The following is a 22,082-nucleotide window of genomic DNA, read 5'->3' on the forward strand; positions in this document are numbered from 1 at the left end:
TATATAATTATTGTGCATTATGTAGTCATTACGCCTATAGTAGAAAACTTTCCGTTTACAGAAAAACTAGAGCCAATTGACAAATTTCATTGTTATATTTGAACTCAGAATGTGAAATTCATTAAGAAATGGATCCTTTTGTTTCCAAAACTGGCAAAAAATAAAAATTTGTTGAACAGTGTAGCCAGCAGTGAGCGAAGGTCAGAGGGTGCTAATGGAGGCATTAGCGGTAGTATAACCATAACACCTAAACACTGGGTTAGTAGTTTGTCAGGACAAAATTACAGCCACAGTGTCACGGATCCACACATGCACGTCCATGGCGACTAGCTAACCGAGGCTTGGGGTAAAGAGGGAATGAGGGGGACTTACTTTGAACATATAAGACTGGCTGTGATACACTTTCACAGCCCGCACTGCCTCTGGCTACCACTAGAGGGAGACTCCACTCCAATCCAGCTGGCTGACCACACACAGGCAGATACGAATCTTATATACAATATGGTGCACTCTAAGGGTTGGGGAGCAGTCTAGTAATTGGCACACCCTTCTAGAATTCCTCCAGCTATCCTACAAGCTAGAACCTCGGTGTTAATCACTCTTCCACTGTCCACACACCCCCACACCAGACACACCACAAACGGTAGCTTGCCACCACCCAACAGTTTATCTGCAGACTGGTCTGCTGGGCCACCACACACACACAGATCTCCATCTGGCAGAACCGCTACTTTACAATCTGCATGCAATCTTCCAACACACAGTGCAATTACATACAGATTGGCAATGAGCTTGACCGAGAATATAAAGACACTTCAATACAACTATCTCTCCGGAGATATGAGCCCGAGCTTAGTACCCAGAAGTCACTTATTAATTTTATGATTTAATATCCCGAAAGTGGGCAGTGCATAAAATATGTACAAAGTATAAAGAGTTACAGAATATACAAAAAGACACACAATTGGCTATTCACTATAAAATAAAAGGGAATAAAAACAGAAATAAAAATTTTACCACGAGTTATCCTGCGACTGGAGCAAGTCAGAGAAAGTCTGTGATTCGCCAGTCAAATAGAACAGACTCCGTACGAATCACACCGTCCATATTTCAGGTCCTCAATTTATTGAAATATGGACGTAGGCTGGACATTAGCCTTTGGCCAATCAACCCTGGGGGGTGTTCCTGTACCAGCCCACAGGACATTCTGGGTTCTGAGGTGCCCAAAGTCGATTGGACCAGGAATGGTTTGAATCACCAAGTCAGATAAAAGGAATCTATTTCATCTTTCATAAAAGCTAAAATATTAGTTGCAGAGAGATGAAAATACTTCCTTCTGATCTGTGGGTATAAGTCAGAGCTGGCAGACAGATCAGAGTCCTCTCCTGGTCTCCTGTTGCTTCCCGAAGCCAAAAAGGCTGGAGCTCTTCTTTTAGATTTCAAGAAGGTGGCAAACTCTGTCTACATAGGTGACAACGTTTTATTGGCATCTAGGTGTCACCTCCAGCCTAGAAGCTGCTCTGTCCTTTCGGATGCTAATTGGTGAACACATGTCTCTGACTGAATACTAATCACTTATCTTCAATAACATGGAACTAAACTAGATATACAATGACGTATTTCTACTGATCACGTCACATCTCAGCTACTCGAATCTTACATTTATGTTACACACAGAACAACTAAAGTAGACAAACTGGAGCTGCTGATGCATGAGATAGATTCTGACTTTGTGGGAATATCAAAAACTTGGTTTGACAGCTCACATTACTGGCTGTCAACTATCCAGGGGTATTCCTTGTATCAGAGGGACAGAGAGGGTATAAGAGGAGGAGGGGCTTGCCTGTATATCAAGAATGATTTATTGGTGAATGTGAAGGATGACATTACAAATGGGACAAGGGAGGAGGTAGAGTCTCTGTGGGTGGAGCTTCAAAGGAATAGGAACAAATGGGAACTTGATATTGGGGGTATGTTACAGGCACCTTAACATGAAGGATGAGGAGGAGTCTGTTCTCCTGTCACAGGTAGAAATGGTAACGAGGTAGGGCATTGACTGGGCAGAAGGAACAGCTCACTCATTAAAGACCCGTCATTTCTTAAATGTCTGACAGGATAACTTCAAGTGCCAATTGGTAGATGCCCTGACTAGAAATAATGCATTGCAACTACATGGCAGGTTTAATGTTTATTGGGTGCCATACAAACTACTGAATACCATTTTGAGTTGCTGCATTGAAATTTCAGCAAAATGGACAAGCCTGTCACATAATTTTTTCACTTTGATTTTCAAGGTGTATTTGAATTCAGTCCTCTGTAGGTTGATAATTTTAATTTCCATCAAACAATGGGGCGTCCTTACATTCCTCACACATCACCCCGTCCATATCAGTATAGAGATCCAGCAGGAGATTTGTCCCCAGGACATTGGTATGGTGTATGGTGGTTATCAGAGCACTGGTATGGTGTATGACGTTCATCGGGGCACTGGAAGGGTGTATGGTGGTGAACAGGGCACTGGTATGGCATATGGTAGTGATCAGGGTGCTGGTATGGCATATGGTGGTGATCAGGACATTGGTATGGTGTATGATGGTGTTATTGTGAGCATTGGGACAGGTGACAAGGGCTGGCTGCATTGTTTATTGGCATTACACTGGGGCAGTGATCAGGGACACTGGGGTGGCTGGTGTGACGATTGCGGTCAGACCCCTGACCTTCTCACCAAACTCGTGACCGAAGGACTAGCCAATCAGAAACCGCAATGTCACGTGCGTAACAATGCCACGCCCAGCTGCACCCTGCACAATGATTTACCAGCTAATTGGACCACAATCGATGTACCTGCAGCCTGGAAGCGTTTGTTACTGGGTCAGGTTAATTACACAATTAATCCTTCACACTGCCACCACCTCCTTTTTGTACAGAGAAAGAGGAAACTCCAGCAATACACTAGGATGATTGGTTAATCGTCGGTATACCGCTATCTCCGCAGACAGGTTATACAGAGGGTTAAACACTCATAGTAGCGCTCTTCAGCGTCAGGGATTCATAAGTTACATTAAAGAGCTATAGAAACAGTTCAACACTTTCAGAAAGTAAGATTTATTACTAAAAGGTCAAAAGGGTGCAGTAGAAATATTTACAGAAGAAAGATGTAACCAATAAATATACAGTATATATATATATATATATATATATATATAAATATACAGAGAACAATAGCACAGCAAAGAGATAACATAAAGGAGTTTAAAGGGTTAAAGTACTTGCCAGTCAGCCTTGGTTTTAAGCAGCTTCAAGTTTCATGACCAAAAGGATGGTTTGATCTCCCACTGCTAGTTTCAATGTTAAGGCAGAGAGATCCTCTTCTCTCTCTCTCTGCGAGATATTAAAACGCAGGAGATCCTCACTTCTCTCTCTTACACCCAAAGCATAACAGCCTATTTCTACAAAAATCAATTGGCATCTTCTTACAACAGACAAGCCAATACCTTATTTGGGAAGAGGATTGTATAGACACCCCCTTAGCAAGGTACACTGAACGCATTCCTGAGGGAGGGGGAATGAGGGGATACATAAAGAATCTTAACAAAATGAGGGCCGTGCCTGGCTCTTGTGTGCACGATTGCTACACCTCCCCCCTCAGGTGGTTGCATAGAAGTTTAAGAGAAATACCAAAATGCAGAAGTTTGGAGCAAAATGGAGAACCATGCCTCTCCCTGTGTGAATGATTGTTACAGCTGGCACTACAGTCTGTGAGTGTACATGCACTGTAACATGATTCTGTACACTCACTGGCTGCAGCAACAGTCCTCTCTGCTCTCACAGCAGATATTTCCATTTGGTTTCAATTACTTTCTGTGATTGCATGCAACCATCACAAGGTAAAACACCCAGACACAGCAGTAATGTGATCCACTGTGTCCGGGTGACACACTGGGCTCCTTGGTGCTCGCTTTGTGAGCTGTGCAGGAGCCGCTGATGAAGGTTGACATACAGGTACACCAGCCCGCACCGGCACTGCTTCCCTTTTGCCATTTATAGGTTTTGGGAGGACAGGAAGCAGTTGAAATGGAGTTGCATCCTCCCCCCTTCCACCTTTACAGCAATAAAAGTTCCAACTCTTCCTAGAAGGCTTTCCAGATTGCGTGTGTCTGTGGAAATGTGTGGACTGTTGGTAAATCTAAGTGTAGGTATAAAAAGCTTCAGCTCACATCCCCACCCGTGGGAGAATCCTTTAATATGTTTTGCCCATGTGGGACTTTGTCACAATGGTCTCTATGATTAAGAAGGGTGAAACATGTTATTGGATTCTCCCATGGGTGGTGGGCGAGAGCTGTAGCCTTTTATACCTACAGCTGGATATACCAACTTGTTTACACTGTTCCAGCTCTGAGTGCAGACTGGTGCCATATTTCTGTAGTCTACACGGAGCTGGACAAGCCAGCTTCTGTCCCAACTAGCACCATCCATCAATGCCACCACATTGATGAAGATATCATTCATTGAGGCATCTGAGGAGTCTTTATTTTTGACCACTTGTGGAAATGTGTGATTGTGTTGCACTTTGTGTTATTGTTAATGTGGCGCAACCAGTTCTACTATGTCTGGGGTATGTTTATTGCCATATACAGGTCATTAGGAAGGCAACAAAGGCTTTTCAAGCATCTCAGGAAGCATTTCAATTGCATTCCACAATTCCCTGAAAGAACCTGGGAGAAAGTTGCCTTTGACTTGCCTCTGAGCCTGGAACCCATATATACAGACTCTTACACTTGGAAAATACTTTGTTTCCATCAAGGTCATCCTCAAAGAAAAAAACTGGAGAGGCCTACACCCCATTACACTCCAACCAATCCAGAGGAAGGCAGAAATAAAATTATAAACAAAGTCCAATCTGTATCAACATGCCAAAAAAAAACCCAAAGCCTTCCTGACCTCTTACAGCAACTGGATATATCTTTAATCCAGGTATGAATGGAAATGTAGGTGAATTAAAAGGTGACAACCAGATTTGTTTTAAAAGCAGATCCTGAAAGCCATGTTTCTCAATAATCAGAAGATGAGTTATTAGCTATCAAGCCAATCATGGTCTATTTTGTGGTGAGTAATACCACCCAACTGACATAGCTCTGGGCCTCGGATGAGAGGCAGGTGAGTGGATCTGGCCATAAGATCTCCATTGCTACCATAAACACTACATTCCACTATAATTCTCCTTCAGTCACTACTGATGGTCTTGCTTCTGTAGCACTACCCCCTTAGGAGTTGCAATAGTTTTGGGTTCCCCTATAATCCTGCACAGCCAACCAACATACATTTTCCATACAGACTTACATCTAGGAGACAGTAATCAATCCTTGAGCTCTGTTTTGAGGTTCTATTAGGGGATTTGAATGGGGATAGGGTAAGGGGTTTATGGAATGCCCGAGGGAATTGGAACTTCCTATAACTATTTACAAATTTTTGCTGAAAAAAAATCCTCTTCTTTGGAGAGCTAGTCAGTACCACCCCAGACCTCATATACTCCTTTATCTAGCTGTGCTGGGGGAATCCCTGAGCAGGGAAGTCCAGTGCTTGTCCCTTTAAAAGACAATAGTCCCAGATAGTTGTGCTATTTCCCCTATGTGGCCCAGGGGGTGCAGGTTTACTCGCTTGTCCCTCTCCTGCTCTGCTGTTGATAAGGTGGCTGCTACCAGGCCTTCTAGCTGGACCGCTCCTCTTCTGCTGCACAGGTGGTCTTCTCTCAGGGGGCCAGTGAGGGTCCAAGCTTTTTCCTTCCAAGACTCCTTGCCTGGAGATGAGCCCTTCTCCCATTTGGCCCTCTCCCAGGCTCCTGCTCTCCAGCCTATTTCTCCATCTTCCACCCACACTCTCCTCCTCACTGAGCAGGCTCAAGTACTCTTAAAGGCTGTTCCAGCCCCTTGCCAAGCCTCCTTTTGGGGATTAGGCCAGGATCCTCTAAGAGTACAGACCAACCACTCCTTACCTCCGCACACTGCTTCTAGATCTTTCTCCAAAGTTCTAATGCAGGGGGAAGTCTCAGAGAGCCAGTCTACAAATCCTCTCAGCTCTGACCACAATTTGGACCCACTCTGGCTATTACACCTGGGCTGCTATTCAGGCCCTGTCTAAAAATTGTAGTCTAGCTATACTTAGCTAACTCAGAGGGTGCAACACTTGTAAGTCAAAAATAAACAGAAAGACATTCAACACACCAGCCAAAGAACAGCCAGTAGCCCCATGGAGTGATGGAGGGGGAAGTTATCTGGAAATTAGAATGAAAATGAGTTCAGACCACTATCAGCATACACTGCATTAGTTCTTCACTAAAACACAAACCTCTCAGGTTCCTCATCTCTTTAATCTTCCTATAATGCCCTCTAGTATAGATTCTTTGCAGTTACAGGCTTGCTAGAAGCCAGGGTATGATTCAGCAAGGTTACTCTAGGTTAGGGCTGGAGGGCCAGTTAGGAAGTGCTGCTGGTGTGGAGCCTGGGAGGGGTCCACTGAGAAAGGGGGTCTTCCTACATGCTGGGAGCTGGAAAGAGGGACCTCCACTGTTCCACTCTACAGGAAAGGACAGCATGTCAGCAGGGGAAGAAACTAGCCCAGTGTAAGGCCTGAAAGCAGCTTCACCTTTTAAAGCTACATGAATAGGACAGTACCTCTACACCCCCTGTGCCTACAAGGGAGAGGGCAGTCACTCCCTGGAACAGTACACTTATCTGTCTCTGAATATCTTGGCCTGAGATACTCTTACAACAGCCAGGTGGATGAGGAGATTTTCTTCTGGGGTCTGAAGAGTTTCATTTAAGGGGAATGAGTGCTCCTGGTAAGGACTGTGAGCTGATCCATTAAGAGACAAGAGCCACTTCAGAGGGAGTAGAAAGTCCAGGATCACATGTTTTGCTCTTTGTACATAGGAAGTTTATCCTCCAAGTTGTTTCAGTTCCATTGGGCATCCCGTATACCCCTAGACCCCATCCAAGTTGTTAACTCCTAATAAAACAACAAAAAACAAGCTCATGGACGTATTACTGATTTTGAATGCAGGAGCAGAAAATGCATGTTGCCTATCTATACAGGAAAATAGGGGGACCCAAAACCAGCGGCTCTCAAGAGGGTAGCGCTACATTCCTTTGAAGAGAACCCACTGCACTGATGACTCTGATCCCTGAAGATTTACTTTCTGGCATCAAAGAAGGTAACGGGTGCAATTCTCCAAGATCCAAGTTAGGAGAAGGGAATTTATCTTTATTACTGTGGCTTACCTGCTGAATGGTGTTATCAACTGTGGGTGGGGTGAGGAAATGATCCTTAGGGGCTGGTATTTTGGGTTTTAAAGGAGGTGCTGGGCGGACCCTTCCATGCAGGGGGCGGTCACTTATTCTTCTTCGGATTGGCTCCAGAGGTGGTGGTGCTCTGCTCTCTAGAACTCGCCAATGTTGTTTAATTGAGTGGAGACTTTGTGGCTTGCTATCTGAGTCCAAGTCAGAGAGGGATTGCAAACTTGTAGACAGAGCTGTGGGTAGATGTAAGAATGGATGAGACAACAGCAATATAGAGAGACTAAGAAAACTGGTAAAATTAAAAAATACAAAGTTAAGTAATTATGCAAGTTGTTCCACAGGAAGAGATCATAAGGGGGGATAAAGGATGGAAAAGGGGGGTGCTAGGAAATGACAGACTCAGCAACAGCATGAAATGCCAAGATACAGCAAGCAAGGCCGACAGACTACTAGCATGCATTAAATAGGGCATTTACTCAAGATATAAGACTACAATTTTATAAAACTTTGGTTTGGCCACATCTAGAGTATGGCATCCAGTTCTGGCCACCAGTCCTCAGGAAGGATGTGCCGGAAAAGGAGAGAGTCCAGGGAAGGGCAACAAAACTAATAAGGGGGGCCGGATGATCTCAGTTGTAAGAATGGATGACCTCAGTTATGGTGGATGGAGGACCTCAGTTATGGGGGATGGAGGACCTCAATTATTGGCAACGAAGGACCTCAGTTGAAAGGGCTTGAGGACCTCAGTTATAAAGATTGAGGACCTCAGTTATGGAGAATGGAGGACCTCAGTTATAGAGAAAGGAGGACCTCAGTTATGGGGGATGGAGGATTTCAGTTATGAGGATGAGGAACCTCAACTATGGGGAACATCTACAAACAATAAAACGTGTTCTTCCTGGAGAAGAGATGCTTAAAAGGATATATAGTTGCAATATACACATCTTTGAATGGTGAACGTAGTATTGGGAAGAAACTGTTTAAGATAGGGCTTCTGAAGAAGATATGTACATAACAACACAATGAAGTTGGACTGTGGCTCAGTCTTAAAAGGATAAGTTCACCTTTGGTAACATGTAGCAGGTTATATCTGTATCTAGGGTGTAACATGTAACATGTTCCTGTTAAGCACCCCCCCCCCCCCCGCCTCCCACCCTCATGACAGTTGATAGGGATTCCTTTGCCTGCCCCACTGTCACTTTTTAAAAACAGCACGGATGTGCAGGACTCCACCCACACATTCATTCAGAAATCTGCAAATGATAAAGAAAATACAAATCCTGTCTGCCCAATGTAGTTCATTTATTCTTCCTCTAGCTTTGGAACAGAAAGCCCAAATGGAGATGCAGGCACAAAGCTGGAGGAAGACTTTGCAGGAGCCTGACATTGCAACTGTGATCTTCTCATCGTGGGTGCAATGTTCTGCAGGCTCCAGTAAAAAAAATAAAATAAATAAATTTCACCTGCACAATCATAAGCATAATTATTTTTTTAACCAGCAAACTTATCCTTTACACTGAGTAAGGCCTCATTTAGACTTGCTTTAAAACATGGAATTGGACAAGCTTTTTACAGCACTCTAAATGCCAATCAAAGCCACTGTCTCTAAGTAATTGTGAGCTTACAGTCCTGTTCACACTGCTGTGTTTGCTTTACTTCACAAATGATGTCCCATGTCACTTTCTTGGTGCTTCAGAGTGTCTCCAAAGCCTCCATAGAAGTCTATGACAACGCACACTAACAGCACCTGCAGCTTTTGAGAGTTAACTGTGCTTTGTTCTGAAGGTATTTCAGATATGAGATATCCCAGGATGCACTGGGAAACCAACAAGCAAACCAAAAAGACATCATCAGCAGTCACTTCCAGTTCACGTGTATACTGTATATTCTGGGAGTGTCTGGTGCAGATGTCACATCTGGTGTACAGCGTGGAGCAGCAGGAAGGTGAGCGGGGTCCGGAACGGAGCAACTAGCAGATCTGGTAGACTGGAGCAAGAGAAACTAGCAATGTCACTCAGTGTGGAAGCAGTATAGTGGAAGGTGAGCAGGGACCACAGAGAGAAGAGGATCATCAAATCAGAGGAGTAGCAGAGCTGGGGGCTACTACTAAGTGAGGGATCAGCAGAGCTGTGGGTTACTATTGAGCAGGGATCAGCAAACCTTGAGGGTACGACCGAGTGGGGCATCAGCAAAGCTGAGGATACTACTGAGAACGGGATCCACTAAATGAGGGTACTAATAAGCTGGCGATCTGCTGAACAGGGATATTAAGGAGCTAAGGATCTGTTGTACAGGGGTACTAATGAGCTGAGGATCTGCTGAGTGGGGTACTGCTAATCTGGGGTATTACTGGGTCCCTTTAAAACAAATAGAAATCAACACACAGAGGGCGCCTGCCAAGCTTCAAAAAAGCATCTCTAAAGCGTCACATAAGCATAAAAAACACACAAAGCATGTGCCACGTGTCCATTTTCAGATTGCTTAACTATGAAAGAAGGGAGAAGGAAAAAGGATGGATGACAAGAGAATAAAAAGAAAAATAGGAAAGGGAAAGGATGTGGGTGATGTTTGCTACCAGGAAACACTTACTTTTCATACGTCTCATCCCCTCTTCTGCTCTGATGCTATCAGCCCGGGTGACCCCTGCCGACCCTTGACCTTCTTTTGCTTGGATTTTCTTACTGAAAGAAACAAGAGCTGATGAGTATGTGGTTGGGGGTGACATGTACTATTATCTCAGTGTTCCAGGGGCAGTTAGAAGCTTACTTATTCTCTGCTTCCATAAAAGAGACTTTTCTTCTCAGACTACCTGATGAGTGCACAGGACTAGGGTCACATGTCATGTCCTCCGGAGAGATGTTGGCAGCGAAGATCGGTCTAATCCTAACACTTCTCGGATTCTGTCCTCTACAGGGCTGAGAGTTGGACCTAGAAGAGAAAAATCAGAGCCAACTGATCTATGAATGCCAAGTAGATGAAACTGTGAATAAATGAGCCATTTGTCCCAACTCAAGATTGCAACATTTGCCTGGGTATTATACATAGATGTCACCTGGATTACTCCCACCTCCAAATGTAATGAACCAGCAAGAGGTTTCAGAGCAAACCCAATACAAACCTTATGGATTTTATTTTCTGCCATCTTGTTTGAAACTCTTTGGAATCCTTTATTAAGGGCTGGCCTATGTGGCCAGGAAAGTTGAATTCTGGGTTTATTAGCCTGCTGCCCCCATGAACTTCCTAAAATTATGTATAACAATGGTGAATGGTGGATATATTGTCAGTCAAGAATGACTGACTTCTAGTCCTATAAATGGCCATGAACTATTGTTGGTAGGAGATAAAGAACTCATTACAGGAGATAAAATGATACTGTAGATCAGGGGTGTCAAACTCTGTTTCATCGTAGCCCACATCAGCCTTATAGATACAATCGGCCCTTTGAGGGCAACCATAAGACTATATGTCCAGAGCACCCCATCTCCCCTTACATCAGATGTGAAGAGTCTCCCCAGCATCAGAAGTCAAGAGCCCCCCACCCTCCCTCACATAACAGTGCACCCCCCTCACCTTATGCTGCTGCCAGGAAGAAGCTGGGGACAGAACTGGGAAGCAGAAAGTGCAGGGTGCAGAGGAGAACCAGAGGAGGGCTGGAGTCAGCTGCCAGAGTCTGTTGAATGCTGAGACCAGGGGAGGTGAACACGAGGGGGTGCTGTGGCTGCACAGAAAGGTGAGGGATCTGTAGGAGGAGGTCTGTCCTCCTTTCTGCTTTCGACTGCTGAAACAAGTTGGGGGCAGAGATGAGGGGGTGCCGCAGCTACAGTAGATGTGCAAGGCCTCATAAAATAGTCTGCAGGACCGGATTCGACCCACGGGCCTTGTGTTTGACATATGTGCTGTAGATGATGAAGTTCTATGGGCATAACTTAGATTCCTTCTTACCCAGGTTCTATGGCAGTGACAATGTCCTCGTCCTCCGAAGGCAGTCCAGAAGAATTGTTCACTTCCTGAAGAACTGGAACATCTACTGATTTTAACTGCAGAAGGAAGAAATGTCCCATCATATGAGGAATTAAGAAATTAGGAGGTCATAAAATATGGGCATATAAGAGGAATAGAGAAGTGTTTCTCAAACTTTTTCCAGTCAAGGCACCCTTTTGCACAATCTTGAGGCACCCCATTCTAAAATGTAAAAAACTAAACTAATCGTTTTACATAACAGTAACATTCACACACGTAGAACCCTTAAAGTTCGAGATGATTTATTCTTCCAAAGCCAATACAATTTCCATAATGGTACTGACCAGTATTCCAAAGTTTCTCTTCTCCCTCACTCATCTAATGTGACCCCAGTCATGATGGAAAGGGACAGGGGAAAGGAAAACCAAGGATGCTGTGCAGGCGCCTGACGTTCCTGCTTATCAATTGATGACGCCGTTGGATGTTAGGATGCCAGCGGCTAGAAGGTTGTAATGGTGCACAATGAAAGCCTCACGCTTTGTGTAACTAAAAGGCAGGATTAATCCAAACTCTGGCTTGTAAAGTTTTGGGGAAATTTTTTTTTTTTGCATTTTGCCAAGTCAACCCCTGAAGAAACCTGAAGGAACACCAGGGTACCTGGGCACCTTGGTTGAATAATTCTAGGTTGAGTCACTGACCTATTAGTGACCGGTTTGTTGGCTCCATATTTGTTAGTAGGATTGATTGCCCTTTGCCTCTTCTGTTACTTCTCGCTGTTTGCTACTGAGCACCGTTAGTTCTGTTGGTCAGAGTATACATCTATATTTATACCACAGAACTCTAACCTTCATCTGTCCCCTACCACATCAGTGTTCCGAAGAGCCCATTGTTTCATAGAATATGATAACAGAGTGCAGGGATATCCACCATCAGCATGCCAATGTCTTCAAGGGCCCCAACGTATCCGGCAGAAAACCAAACTTAGAGACTTACATAGTTTACCTGCTATTGAGTGCAACTTTCAGTACATTAACCAGCTCTCTTTTGTAAAGGACTAGGCTTTACTCCCTCATTCCAGAAGCCAATGAGCAACTTGGTCCTGATCTTTGTTGGTACCAATTTTTGTTTTTGCCTTGTGCTGCTCATTTTGTGAGGAGAGGTACAGTTTATACTGGTCGGGTCTGATTTTATGGTAATACCCTAACCACATTAAAGTGGAGCTCCACCCACAAGGGGAAGTTCCACTTTAAGGGCTTGTCCCCTGCTCCCCTGGGCACCTTGGTTGAAAAAGGCTGGTCTAGAACCATAGAGATGGCAGTAATAGAGACTTCTCCGTGACCTCAGATACTACCATGATTGAATTAGTCTAATATCCACAAAAAGGACAATATTAGAGATGTAACCCTAGAATTAATTGGAGGAGATTTCTGCTAAATACTTCATACATATGAATTAAAATACTATACTATTGGAGCAATTTTTCTTTTGGGCTCATTATTGGCAATTTTGAGCCCCCTTCCCTTAAGGTGCTCTGTTATCTCGGATTCATGCCTGCTTGTGAGATCCCTCTGGTGGTCAAGACAGATATTGCTGGATACTGCTATACCTGGTCTGCCTGATGTGGAGATATTTGAGAGTGGTAACCTGTCCTGGATAGATGACACCTGGTGGTTGATTCCTGCCTGTTGACTTCATCCTCACACAGAGTTCCCAAATCCTGAGCACCGTGGAGTAGGTCTTATTTACTCCAATGCACAATTACTTGTGCTATCTGGTTAGTACAATGTACATTCATTTGCTATAAGCCACGACAGCCACGAAAGTCACTATCTTCATGCTGTTCTCATCACCATTGTCACGCTGCACCTATAGGTTTTTTTTTCAAGGACTTATTTTCCTAATGTAAGAACTTTACCACGATAATTCATGTGAACCCTCTTAGCGCCGCATCATATATTTGTGTATTTGTTTTTCATATTGGAGGTATTTGAGGTTTCCTCTGGATGCTGGCTGCTTTTTACCATATTACTCAGCGCTCATATATTTTGAATATTTTGATTTACTGCAGTAAGCCAACTGGAACCAATATAATCTTAAACGGGGCCCCCTCTCTTGGAAGAAAGTGCTGCAGACACGTTGGAGCTGGTGAGCAGGTCATTGACCCATAAGTGACCTTTTGTTGGCTCCATGCATATCTGTTAGGAACATTTATTGTTCTTTAAGGGCCCCAACGTAGCCGACAGAAGACCAAAACTTAGAGACTTACATAATTTACCTGTGACTGAGTGCACTTTTCAGCACATTACCAACTCTCTTTTGCAAAGGACTAGGCTTAATTCCCTCAAACCAGAAGTCCATAGGCACCTTGGTTTTGATCTTTGATGGTATCAGTTTGTGTTTGCCTTGTGCTGCTAATTTTGTGAGGAGAATGCTGGTATGTCTAATTGTATGGTAATTCCCTAATCACATTAAAGCAGAGCTCCACCCAAAAGGGGAAGTTCTGCTTTAAGGACTTGTCCCCCAAACTCCATTAAGGATTGGCACCTTTGAGGAGTGTGTGTGTGTGTGTGTGGGGGGGGGGGGTTGTAGGTACCCAATTTTGACAAATACCCGCTCCAGCTTCTGCTCAGAGTTCTTCTCCCTCCTGCAGTCTTCTGGGACACGTGATAGGTCACAGAAGACAGTGGGACCATTCACAAGGCTCAACACTGCTCTCCAATGTGCAGTGGGAACCCAGCTGTGATGCTGCAAGTTGTCACAGCTGGGTGCCCACACATAAGATGTCGGGGTCGGGCACAGAGGATGGCCGGTGATTCTGGACGCGGTGAGCACACTGCTAGATCGAGGGACAGGCAAGTTTTTTTTAAAAGTCAGCAGCGACAGTTTTTGTCGCTGTTGACTTTTATTTTTTGTAGAGGAGGCTGGAGCTCCACGTTAAGTCAAGTCCTGTTGTAGTATATGCTGCACAAATCCTAGATGCTATACTCTGCTTATATGAGCATTATTTGACAATATACTTTATTTACTTCAAGATCTTGAGTTTCATTTTAGGGTGACCCTAAGGTTTTAACAAATATCACTAGTTTACTTCTGTTATTATTCATAGCCAAGATGGCAATGGTGCTGGAGAACTTGCCAAGGTCACGGTATGAACAGAGAAACCAACAGCAGGGGTGGTGCTACATTAGCTTTAATAGTAGTTCCAGAGAGCCATAGTTCTCAGTAATCAGAAAATGAATCATCATCTATAGAGCCAATCAGGGTGTCTTTTATGAAGAGAAATACCCTTAGTGACATGGCTCTGAGTCTTGGGTGAGGGGCATGTGAGTGGATATGACCAGCAATCTAAATTTGTTTGCTACCATGAACAGTACATCCCATTATAGATCTCCTCCAGCCACTCCTGATGGTCTTGGGTCTCAACAAAAAGTATACAGAAAGCCTTTGCAACATACTAGCCAGTGGACCTGAAGAGTGATGGAGAGGGAAGTTTTTGGGACATTATAATGCAAATGAGTTCTGACCACCATAAGTCTACACCGTCTGATCTGTCTGCTAATACATAGCCCTCTCAGGCTCCTTACCTGGGTAATTTTCTTTTGATGATAACAGTCATCGCTGACTGTGAACCCTGCAGATTTACTTTGTGGTGTCAGAAAAGGGATGGGGTGTTTTTCTTCTGGAACCAGGTCTGGAGAAGTTGAGAATGTAGCTTTGTTATTGTTACTTATCTGCTGACTGGGGTGATCCACTGTAGGAGGAGTGATTAACTGATCCCCAGGGTCCTCCAGATCGTTCTCATCTTGCCTGGTGTGGTGGCTTTGTATCTGCTCATCTAAGTCTAAAAGGAGTTTTAAACCCAAACACAGACCTGTGGGTGGAAGTAGTCAGAGACGGTGAGAAGGAAGACATGGAGGAGAGATTGGGGAAACTTGGGAAAAATTAAGAAATACAATACTATGTTAAAAAGAGAGAAAGGACAGTGGAGGTGGTGAAAATAAAGAGAGGATCAAGGTAAGAAGAGGATGAATGTGGACAATTGATAAACATGTATCGGTTTTCAGCCTGATTAATTATGAAAGCAAGGATAGGAAGAAAAGAAGAAAGGAAAAAGGAAAAGTGAAAGTTAAAGGGAAAGGATGAGGGTGATGTTTGCTACTAGGAGACACTTACGTAGAAGATGCATCCTTCCATCTCCACTGGCACTGGCTCCCCCTTCACTTATTTGACCTCCTCTTCCTCTGATTCTCTTGCTGAAATAAACAACAAGGCTCACAAGTATGGGGCTTGAGGTGATGTGGATTATTATCTCTATGCTTCACAGGCAATAAAGCACTTACTCCTTCTCTGCATCCACAGAACAGATTTTTTTTCTAAAACTGCCCGACATGTGTACAGAGCTACGGGCATGCACTAAGTCCTCCGGAGATATGACGGCAGAAGGGAATGGTCCAATCTTAAGAGTCTGCTGATTCTGTCCTCTCCAGGGCTGAGAGTCCGACCTAGGGGAAGAAAGTCAGAGCCATGTGATCTATGATTACCACCCACTTTTAAACATACTGAACTGCCAGGAGGCTCCAGGACAAACCCAAACCAAGCTGGTGGGATTTTATCTGCAAGCTTGCCTTGCAATACTTTGGAATCTTTTGGAAGGTGGTGAGGTATGTGGCCAGGAAAATAGAACTCTGTGTTTATTAATCTGCTTGTGGGTGGGGCCAGTTGGTGGGTACCAAAGATGGAGGAAATGCACACAAAGTGGCAGTGTTATTATTTGATTCAGTTGTTACAGCAGTTGTTTCAGTTGTAGAACAGCATCAAGGTCATAGATACACAATCTCAAAATAATATAAATGTCAGAATATCCATATCATAGGTAACACCAGTGCAAATGCTCACAGCAATATTAGTGGCACCATGAAATTGACTCATCCTTAGAGTTGTCACTAAACAAGGCTGACATGACCAAAACAGCTTCTGAATAGTGGGGTGGCAGTAGGCAAGGTGGTGATAAAAGCACTGAAAACTGATGAGAGTTCCAGGCTGCAGCTCTGGAGTGCTTGAGATAGTGTAGTAGTATTAGAGTGAAATCACAAAGTAGATCTGGATTATGAATATGAATATCTTTTCCTAGCCCAACACTAGGAGTTTCCCGTGCCAGTGGTGCATTGTGGGAAGAGGTATAAATATTTGGGCTGGCGGATGCAAGCTCTCTTCCTCTTAGGCTCTTGTCTGGGGAAGTTGCATGTGATGGAGCTGCTTCTTTAGGCCTGTCATGCCTGAAGGGGCCTGGGATGTGATAAGGCCTGGTGCTGTTGATCTTCACTTCAGGCAGGTTGCAATGCCATTAGTTGGTTGACTCTCCTGCAGAATGTTGAAGACAGGATGAAGTCCCATGGAGGCTGGCTGACTCTCCTGTAGAAGATTGGAAACAGGATGGAGTCCCATGAAAGTTGGATGACTCTTCTGGAGAATATTGGAGATAAGATGGAGTCCAAAGGAGGTTGTCTGACTGCTGCAGAAGATTAAAAACAGGGTAAATATTTGGGGCTGGCTGATGCAAGCTCCCTTTCTCCCAAGCTCTGGCCTGAGGTGATTGCATGTGATGGAGCTTCTTCTTTAGGCCTTTCATGCATGAGGGGCTTGGGATGTGATTAGGCTTAAAACTAAGACCTGGTGCTACTGATACTCACTGGAGGCAGAATGGAGTCCCATGGAGGCTGGCTGACTCTCCTGCAGAAGATTGGAGACAGGATGGAGTGCCATGGAGGCTGGCTGACTCTGCTGCAGAATATTGGAGACAGGATGGAGTCCCATTGAGGCTGGCTGACTCTGCTGCAGAAAATTGGAGACTGGATGAGTCCTATGGAAGCTGACTGAAGAAGAGTGGAGACAGGATGGAGTGTCATGAAGTTTGGCTGAAACTCCTGGAGAATATTGGGGACAGGATGGAGTCCCATGGAGGCTGGCTGACTCTACTGCATAAGATTGGAAACAGAATGGAGTCACATGAAGATTGGCTGACTCTCTTAAAGAATATGGGAGACAGGATGGAGTGCCACGGAGGGTGGCTAACTCTCCTGCAGAATATTAGAGACAAGATGGAGTGCCATGGAGATTGTTTGACACTCCTGGATAATAATGGAGACATGATGGAGTCCCATGGAGGTTGGTTGTCTCTCCTGCAGAAGATTGGAGACAGGGTGGAGTCCCATGGAGGTTGGTTGACTCCCCTATAGAAGATTGGAGACAAGATGGAGTCTTATGGAGATTGTCTGACTCTCCTGGATAATAATGGAGACATGATGGAGTCCCATGGAGGTTGGTTTAGTTCCATAGCGGTTGGCTGATTCTCCTGGAGAAAAAGGATGTTGTTGCCAATAATGATTGCTAAAGGTTTGTAACACAGGACTGATGGGCTTGACTTAAAGGGTCTTTTCCTGTCTTGTGCTAAGTGAAGTGATGGAGCTCTGCTGATGTCTTGAGCATGTGCAATCATAACCCTCTCTCCCATGGACTGAGAGCAATAAAATCCTTTTTGTGTTTTTACCTAAAAGTGACTGGCGCCCATCTGTCTGTATGTCCCACTACGCCTAAGTGATCTACCCTTGAGGTAGATGCTTCACGGGATGCTATATGTTTTTTCTGTGTACTGAAAAAAGCCATTTTGTTCACTTGTATTGGGAAAAAAAAAGACTGCTTTTTAAAAGTCAGCTGGCTGGTGATCTGAATCCCAGGATATCACAGTGGGCACATGGTGTATATGGTCAAATCAATGCCTCAAGCACACTTTTTGTACCTTGATTCAATTGAATGTTTTATATGAATAACTATTGTTAGTTAATGAAAATTATGAATATTTATACTGTAGTTTGTATAGGAAATGCTTTCCTGAGATGCATTCTTGAGTGCTATAATGTAAAGTCCAATTTCAGAATGTTCTTTCTGGAACGGGGTTAGCTCGGCAGCGGGTGTGTGTGACCCCCTGGAAGGGTGCACAACACAAAAAGACAGGCACAGCACAACAACAGTGGAGGTGAAAACAAACAGGTGCAATTTATTTACAATATGTACAGAAAAATGGTAAACCAAAAAGAAACATCAAAATAAATCCTGGCCAACTTGGCTACTTACTGCAACAACAGCTTTCCCTAGCTACCCACTAGGTACAGCCTGCTGCTATACCTAGTTGCTAGTACTGGAGGCCGGCCACACAGGCTTTGGTCTCTCTGCACACAGATAACAGGTCAACTCCCCAGACAGTTCAGGCACAGATCTGGTTCCAGGTTGGAGCAACTCCCTGAGCACTCTGGGAAGTTTTATACAGGTGTTAATGAGCCGACTACCTTCAGCTGGGCTCATTACCTCAGTGCTGAAGGACTTAGCACTTCCCTCTAGTGGTACAAATCCCCATAAAGCCTGAACCTCGGACAAATATATCGTCCATCCAGGACACAACCAGGTGATCTCACCTGCCTACTGTCACATTTCCTATCTAGAACCTTACCGTATTATAGCGCTACAATAATTTAGCCGTGTAGTTATTTCCATCCTAATAGAAGTTTGAATTTACAATAACAAACTTTTGTTGATAGGAGATAAATGATGAAGTACAGGAGATAAACGATGGATGATGAAGGTACATGGGAATGAGTTAAATTCCTTCTTACCCAACATCAATGACTGTGACAAAGTCCCCAGCATCCAGAGGCAGCCAGGAGGGATTGTTCACTTCATGAAGAATCTGAATCTCTAGTGGCTTCACCTGAAGAAAGAGTAAATAGCTAGTCAGATGATAAAACTTTAAAGAGAGATAGATCTCCAGAATTAATTGGAGGTGCACTATATAGCTAAATGTTTTGGACACCTGAACGTGACATCTGTGTTCCTGTTGGGCAGGTGATTCAAAAACACTCGGCATTAATATGGAGTTGTCCCCCATCTTTGCAGCCTCAACAGCCTCCACTCTTCTGGTGAGACATTACACAAGATTATCAAGGGTGTCTGGGAATTGTACACAATGGTGAGGTCAGGTACTGATATTGAACTAGAAAACCTGGCTCACAATCAGTGTTCCAAAGGTGTTCATAAGGGTTGAGGTCAGGGCTTGGAGTTTGTTTAACAGCTCATTCCAAAACCATGATCTCCACTTCTCTGGGAAGGCTTTCCACAAGTTTTACCAGTTCATTCCAAAGATATTTAGTAGAGTTGAGGTCAGGCCTCTGTGCAGGACACTCAAGTCCCTCCACACCAATCTGGTCCTCCATGTCTTTATGGAGATGGCTTTGTACACAGGGCACAGTCATGGTCGAACAGAAAAGGGTCTTCACCAAACTGTTGTCACAAAATTGGAAGAGCACAAATGTTTACAATGTCTTTGTATGTTGTCGCATTAACAGTACCTTTCACTGATTTGCCCATATATTTTTGGCTGTATCGTGTACACAATCAGAAACATATCTATAAAAGAGTTTGTAGATGACAATAAAGGTGATGTCAGACAAAGGTCTCCAGAGGACAGTAAGGGTGATATTGAATATTGGATTCACTCACATTCTGCAGAAGTCTGATGAGAGTAGCAAACTTTGGCCTCTGTTCAGGTGTGTGTGCCCAACACTTCATCATGATATTGTACAAAGCAGGAGGACAATCATCTGGACATTCCAGCCGTTCATCCTCTCGGTCAATCTTCATTAAAATCTGGAGACATGAACACAGTTATACAGTTTTGGTTCTGATGAATGGTGAAAATGACTCTTTATGAGAGCTTCAGGTTACCTGTTCCCCACTCAGGCCTCGCCAGGGTATCTGTCCATAGGTAAACATCTCCCACATGGTGACCCCAAACATCCAGACATCCGATGGGAGTGAGAAGGTGCCCATTCTCAAGCTTTCTGGTGAACACCTGTCACAAAAAAGACAGATAATTGGTCATCTAGTGATCTGGGATTCCCGGTTATCACCCAAGTTTAATTTTGATTAGCATTCTTGATCTCCCATATTGCTGCCTTCTATCCTCACCATGGAAAGGGTATCCTGCTTTGAGCAGACATGAGGTAATATTCATCATTCGCAGTCAGTACCCTTGTCAGGCCAAAATCACCGATCTTTACCATTTCTTCGCTCACCAGCAAGACATTCCGTGTTGCCAGGTCCCTGTGGATGAACTTGTGGCTCTCGAGGTAGCTCATCCCTGAGGCAATCTGGATGCAGTACAACCACAAGAGCTTCAGAGGATATTCACCATAGTTAGAACGCAGAGCATCCCGTAAGGATCCGAGAGGTGCCAGCTCTGTGATCTGAGATGTAAGAAAGAAAGATAAGAGGCAGTAATTATTAAGATACACAAATCACACTGCCAGAGATTGGGTAGACCTAGGGACCCTTTTTTATAACCCCGGTGAAGGGGGAAGACTGTGCCACCTTGGTGGAGGATGGACAGATTCAGAGGTTCCATTGGGCCTTCCTGGTGGAATAAGAAGAGACTCAGACCTTTTTTATGTTTACTTGCTATGCATGAAATGTACAGTACTGTTGCCTAAATCATTCCATTGAGAACTAATTGCTCACCATTTTCATTGGCTGGGTCAGAACCACCCCATAGAGACGGATAAGGTGTGGATGATCCAGGGCGTACATGGCATTCACTTCATGCAGGAAATCCTGAAGAATTTTAGGATCGGTGTCAGCATCTGAACGGAGGGTTTTCACTGCAACATTCACCTGGAAAGACAAAGCAGGTGAATGAGACCGCTGCAGAGTGACAGGACATGGTATGGAGCCAAAAGCTCAGGGAACTGGCAGACAATGTAAGGAGGTACTAACTGTCCTTCCATTGGGAGTCCTCCATTCCCCTCTGCAGACCACTCCAAAGCAGCCCTCCCCAAGGTGCTCCAACAGGTGCAGGTCTCGGTCACTGATGAGACACGTCAAGGCAAAGTCACTTTTTTCCTGATGGGAGGTGGGTGAAAGGAAAGAGGGGGATGTGAAGGAGGGTGATTTGACGTCTAAATTTGAGGGTGATTCAGGGCTCTCAGAGTTTCTGTGTCTGAACATCTATAGAGGGGAAGAAACAGAAAATTGTTTTACCAGATGCCACATGTGGTTCAATCACCTGCGGTCTACTTTGATCACTCAGATAACAATGATGAGATTTCCCCAAGTAGTTTGTGTCTCTGCCCCTCCCACAATGGGGAGATCTCCCTGCAGTAGTGTGTGTCTCTGCCCCTCCCACAATGGGGAGATCTCCCTGCAGTAGTGTGTGTCTCTGCCCCTCCCACAATGGGGAGATCTCCCTGCAGTAGTTTGTCTCTGCTTCTCCCACAATGGGGAGATCTCCCTGCAGTAGTTTGTGTCTCTGCCCCTCCCACAATGGGGAGATTTCCCTGCAGTAGTTTATGTCTCTGCCCCTCCCACAATGGGGAGATTTCCCTGCAGTAGTTTATGTCTCTGCCCCTCCCACAATGGGGAGATCTCCCTGCAGTAGTTTGTGTCTCTGCCCCTCCCACAATGGGGAGATTTCCATGCAATAGTTTGTCTCTGCTTCTCCCACAATGGGGAGATCTCCCTGCAGTAGTTTGTGTCTCTGCCCCTCCCACAATGGGGAGATTTCCCTGCAGTAGTTTATGTCTCTGCCCCTCCCACAATGGGGAGATTTCCCTGCAGTAGTGTGTGTCTCTGCCCCTCCCACAATGGGGAGATCTCCCTGCCGTAGTTTGTGTCTCTGCCCCTCCCACAATGGGGAGATCTCCCTGCAGTAGTTTGTGTCTCTGCCCCTCCCACAATGGGGAGATTTCCATGCAATAGTTTGTCTCTGCTTCTCCCACAATG

The 22,082-nt window shown here is 44.6% G+C and overlaps 1 protein-coding gene across 1 annotated transcript in view; it reads right to left on the minus strand.

Moving 5' to 3' along the window:
- Window positions 1–22,082, minus strand: part of LOC149451867 (uncharacterized) — a 55,898-nt gene that overhangs the window by 20,100 nt on the left and 13,716 nt on the right. The window contains exons 3-15 of the mRNA XM_089690044.1: window positions 21,078–21,308; window positions 20,823–20,975; window positions 20,274–20,551; window positions 20,031–20,157; window positions 19,806–19,952; window positions 18,923–19,017; window positions 15,596–15,757; window positions 15,429–15,508; window positions 14,840–15,126; window positions 11,238–11,332; window positions 10,062–10,223; window positions 9,885–9,976; window positions 7,278–7,528 (exon numbers count right to left, since the gene is read on the minus strand). Of these exons, the coding sequence (XP_089546170.1) occupies window positions 7,278–7,528; window positions 9,885–9,976; window positions 10,062–10,223; window positions 11,238–11,332; window positions 14,840–15,126; window positions 15,429–15,508; window positions 15,596–15,757; window positions 18,923–19,017; window positions 19,806–19,952; window positions 20,031–20,157; window positions 20,274–20,551; window positions 20,823–20,975; window positions 21,078–21,308 (2,160 nt within the window). The remainder of the gene's footprint in view (window positions 1–7,277; window positions 7,529–9,884; window positions 9,977–10,061; window positions 10,224–11,237; window positions 11,333–14,839; window positions 15,127–15,428; window positions 15,509–15,595; window positions 15,758–18,922; window positions 19,018–19,805; window positions 19,953–20,030; window positions 20,158–20,273; window positions 20,552–20,822; window positions 20,976–21,077; window positions 21,309–22,082) is intronic.

The sequence above is a fragment of the Staurois parvus genome, unplaced genomic scaffold (genome assembly GCF_062004578.1).
Source record: "Staurois parvus isolate SC_StPar_1 unplaced genomic scaffold, SC_StPar_1.0 ptg000512l, whole genome shotgun sequence".
NCBI lineage: Eukaryota > Metazoa > Chordata > Amphibia > Anura > Ranidae > Staurois > Staurois parvus.